Source organism: Echinops telfairi, unplaced genomic scaffold (assembly GCF_000313985.2).
Source record: "Echinops telfairi isolate 266 unplaced genomic scaffold, ASM31398v2 ScPeMD7_23;HRSCAF=83, whole genome shotgun sequence".
Taxonomy (NCBI): domain Eukaryota; kingdom Metazoa; phylum Chordata; class Mammalia; order Afrosoricida; family Tenrecidae; genus Echinops; species Echinops telfairi.
The window spans coordinates 73,570,210-73,573,212 of record NW_022103920.1 but is presented as its reverse complement, the minus strand read 5'-3'; the positions used below and the strand labels follow the sequence as shown (position 1 = coordinate 73,573,212).

At 37.9% G+C, this 3,003-nt stretch overlaps 1 protein-coding gene across 2 annotated transcripts in view; it reads right to left on the bottom strand.

Moving 5' to 3' along the window:
- The window catches only part of BZW2 (basic leucine zipper and W2 domains 2), a 68,494-nt gene that overhangs the window by 45,987 nt on the left and 19,504 nt on the right, over positions 1–3,003 (bottom strand). For both annotated transcript variants that reach the window (XM_004702704.2, XM_045288869.1), the window contains exon 2: positions 1,017–1,081. In XM_004702704.2, coding sequence (XP_004702761.2) covers positions 1,017–1,074 — 58 coding nt within the window. In that variant the 5' untranslated portion in view covers positions 1,075–1,081. The remainder of the gene's footprint in view (positions 1–1,016; positions 1,082–3,003) is intronic.

Genomic DNA, 3,003 nt, shown 5'->3' with positions numbered 1-3,003 from the left:
TCATTTTTCCCCTCCCTTCCCACTCACCCATCCCTCATGGTTTATAAATTGTTATTTTGTCATATCTTGCCCTGTCCAACATCTCCCTTCACCCACTTTTCTGTTGTCCGTCCCCCAGGGAGGAGGTCACATATAGTCCCTTGTAATCGGTTCCCTCTCTCCTACCCACTCTCCCTCCACCCTCCCTGTTTCACCATTAACACCACTGGTCCTGTATTGGAATTTAAAATTCTTACTTTCCAGTGTGAACACTAAGCTTTCCATGCAACATTTAGCGTTAAATTCAAGCTTACATCGATCTAGTGAATCCTTCCTGCAAACTCATTTGATGCAAAAGATCTGTTGTATTGAGCATTCTTTACTCCCAGCATGAGGAGGCCCAGACCTACAAGAGGACAGGCTAGGGCTGCCTCACTACTGATAGAATGTTCTTTGTCTAGCAGGGGCAAGATGATGAACTTTGCATCACCAAGAAGGCACTCATACGAATCCTAATTTTACCAGTCATCACTGAACTTGTCTACCCCTACTCTTCTCATGAGAAGACACTTGAAAACGCACATGAACTATCAAGCCACAGGGCAGTCACTTTACTCCCGTCTTAACTTCTGAATATGTCAAACCCTTTTTGAGTAGCTCACTCCCTAATTTTCTTTTCCTCTCAGTCTTATGCTTACCATCTCTATTACCAAAACTGTTTCAAAAACAACAGAGGGAAGAAGCCAAATGAAAATGCTCACATCAAAAACCAGTAAAGTATATGGACTGCCGTAGCCCACATGAGTAAGGCACAACTAAAACTGACACAAAGACACTGAGTTAAGAATTTCCAATATTAAACATCTAAGTAACTGGCAGTTCTATACCCTGATTCTGTACCCACAGCTTACATGTGTGGAATCAGTGAGATGTAAGTGAAAATAAAGATCATTTTAATATTTCTCCTCCTATTTAGAGTTTTATTTGAACTTTAAACACACATACACACACCCCACACAAATATGCAACACACCTACCCCTTTTCCGAGTTTTGAACCGCTGGCCTGTTAGCACTGGCTTCTGATGCTTATTCATAAAATTTCTGAAAACAAAGTGGGGGGAAAAGAGATGTTTTCTATAATGAGAAAAAATTAAGGATATAAGAAATTATTAACAAGTTTGGTTGTTTGTTTTAGGGTCAGATGATGAGTAGCAGTATAATTTACATTTTTCTATATATAAGTTAAAAATATAGGAAATTACCCTGGAAAAGATAAACAAAACAAAAATACCTGCTCCAGAATAGATCTCTTAAATACTGACAATAAATTTACAATCTGAGAATATATCTAGGTTGACCGAACCATGAAGGCCAAATAATTAAAATAACGTACATTATCTAATAATATTGAGTTTATTTCAACATTAAAAAAAACAAACTCCACACTGTATTTGGAAATACTTAGGCTTCCTAAATTATTTTCACCCCTAAACAACCAAGAATATTTGCTATACTCAAGTATATTATTAGTTACTTCTTAAAATTTTTAAAAACTCCTTAAGAACATGGGGAAAATATTATTCAATTTATGTTCCAGATCCTTTGCTATGAAAGAAGAATCTGCTTATCATTAAAAACTTCAAATTACACCATTATGTAAAGAGTGAAGCCAATTAAACATCACAGATTAAATCGTAATCCAGACCGAGCTAGTTTTTCCCTAAATTCTGTAGTAGTGTGAGCATTGGAACAAGTTACAAACTCAGTAAACCGGATCCATAAAATTCCACTTTGTTTGATGTATATGGAAATTGGAGCTTCTAGTTCCTTATTAGTATTATTTAACTTTTTATTGTGATTTGGGTAAAAGTTTACAGGGCAAATTGGCTTTCTGTTCAACTATTCATACACATGTTGCGTCGTGACATTCGTTTCAAATCCCAAAATGCAACAGTACATTTCCTGTTTCCCCTTCCACTCGTTCCAATTCATTATTTATGTGCACTCAACGAGTCTTCCATTCAGAAAGGCCTCTGTTGGCATTTTCAACAGATTCACTCTGGATCAGTTTTATATTTCACAGGAATAGAAATTATATGGATGTTTCTCATATTGTCTCCTTTCGAAATACAACAAATTCCAAAACATATTATCATTATTTTTGCGTTTGAGTGAAAGTTTATAGAGGAAATTATTTCCTACTCAATAATTTAGCCACATTTAGTTTCGCGGCATTAACTCAATGTAACGACACGTCCCACCAGCTCCCCAGATTCTCCGGTCCTTTTGGCATCTTTTCCTGCTTTCTGAACTTTGTCTGGGGCAAATGGTGCTGTTTATGGTGGACTGTTCTGAAGAACAGGTTCCTCTTGCTGTTATTGTTCACATTATGACTGTCTATTGGTGGCCTGAAAAACGATCTCCAGAGAGGCTTCAGTACCAGGTTTGAAGGGATAAAACACATTCTGTGTGAAAAAGAAAAATTCCTGTTGAGAGGCTGAGTCTCACAAACTCCAAACCAAACTCACTGCTGTGGAGTCGATCCCAACTCAAATGGACCCTACAGAACAGAACTGCCCACACAGGGTGTAAATGGCAGGATCCTTTCATAAGTGGACAACCACATCTTTTCCAGAAGGGTAGCTGGTGGGTTTGAACTGCAAGCAGCTGAGCACTTAACCACTTACCCACCCACTTACCCTAAGTGCAAAACAACTAGAGCAAACGAGGGTGGACCTTCTCTGACTGGTGAGCATTCCAGGAAGGAGCTAACCTCTTCTTCCATGGATGATTTTAATTTTATAATTAGTAATTGTTTAGGGTTGAGCCATCTCTAATAAAAGTTTTATTTTCAATATTAACTCACAAATTTCCTAGTTTACTTTTTCACCCTGTTTCTATTATTCTGCTAGTAGAGAACTATATGCAAACAGATTGCCCCATTTAAAAAATCTTTCTCTATATCTGACCAGAGCACACAGGAACAGATGACGGGGGAGGAGGAGAGACTGGAGCACATCCTG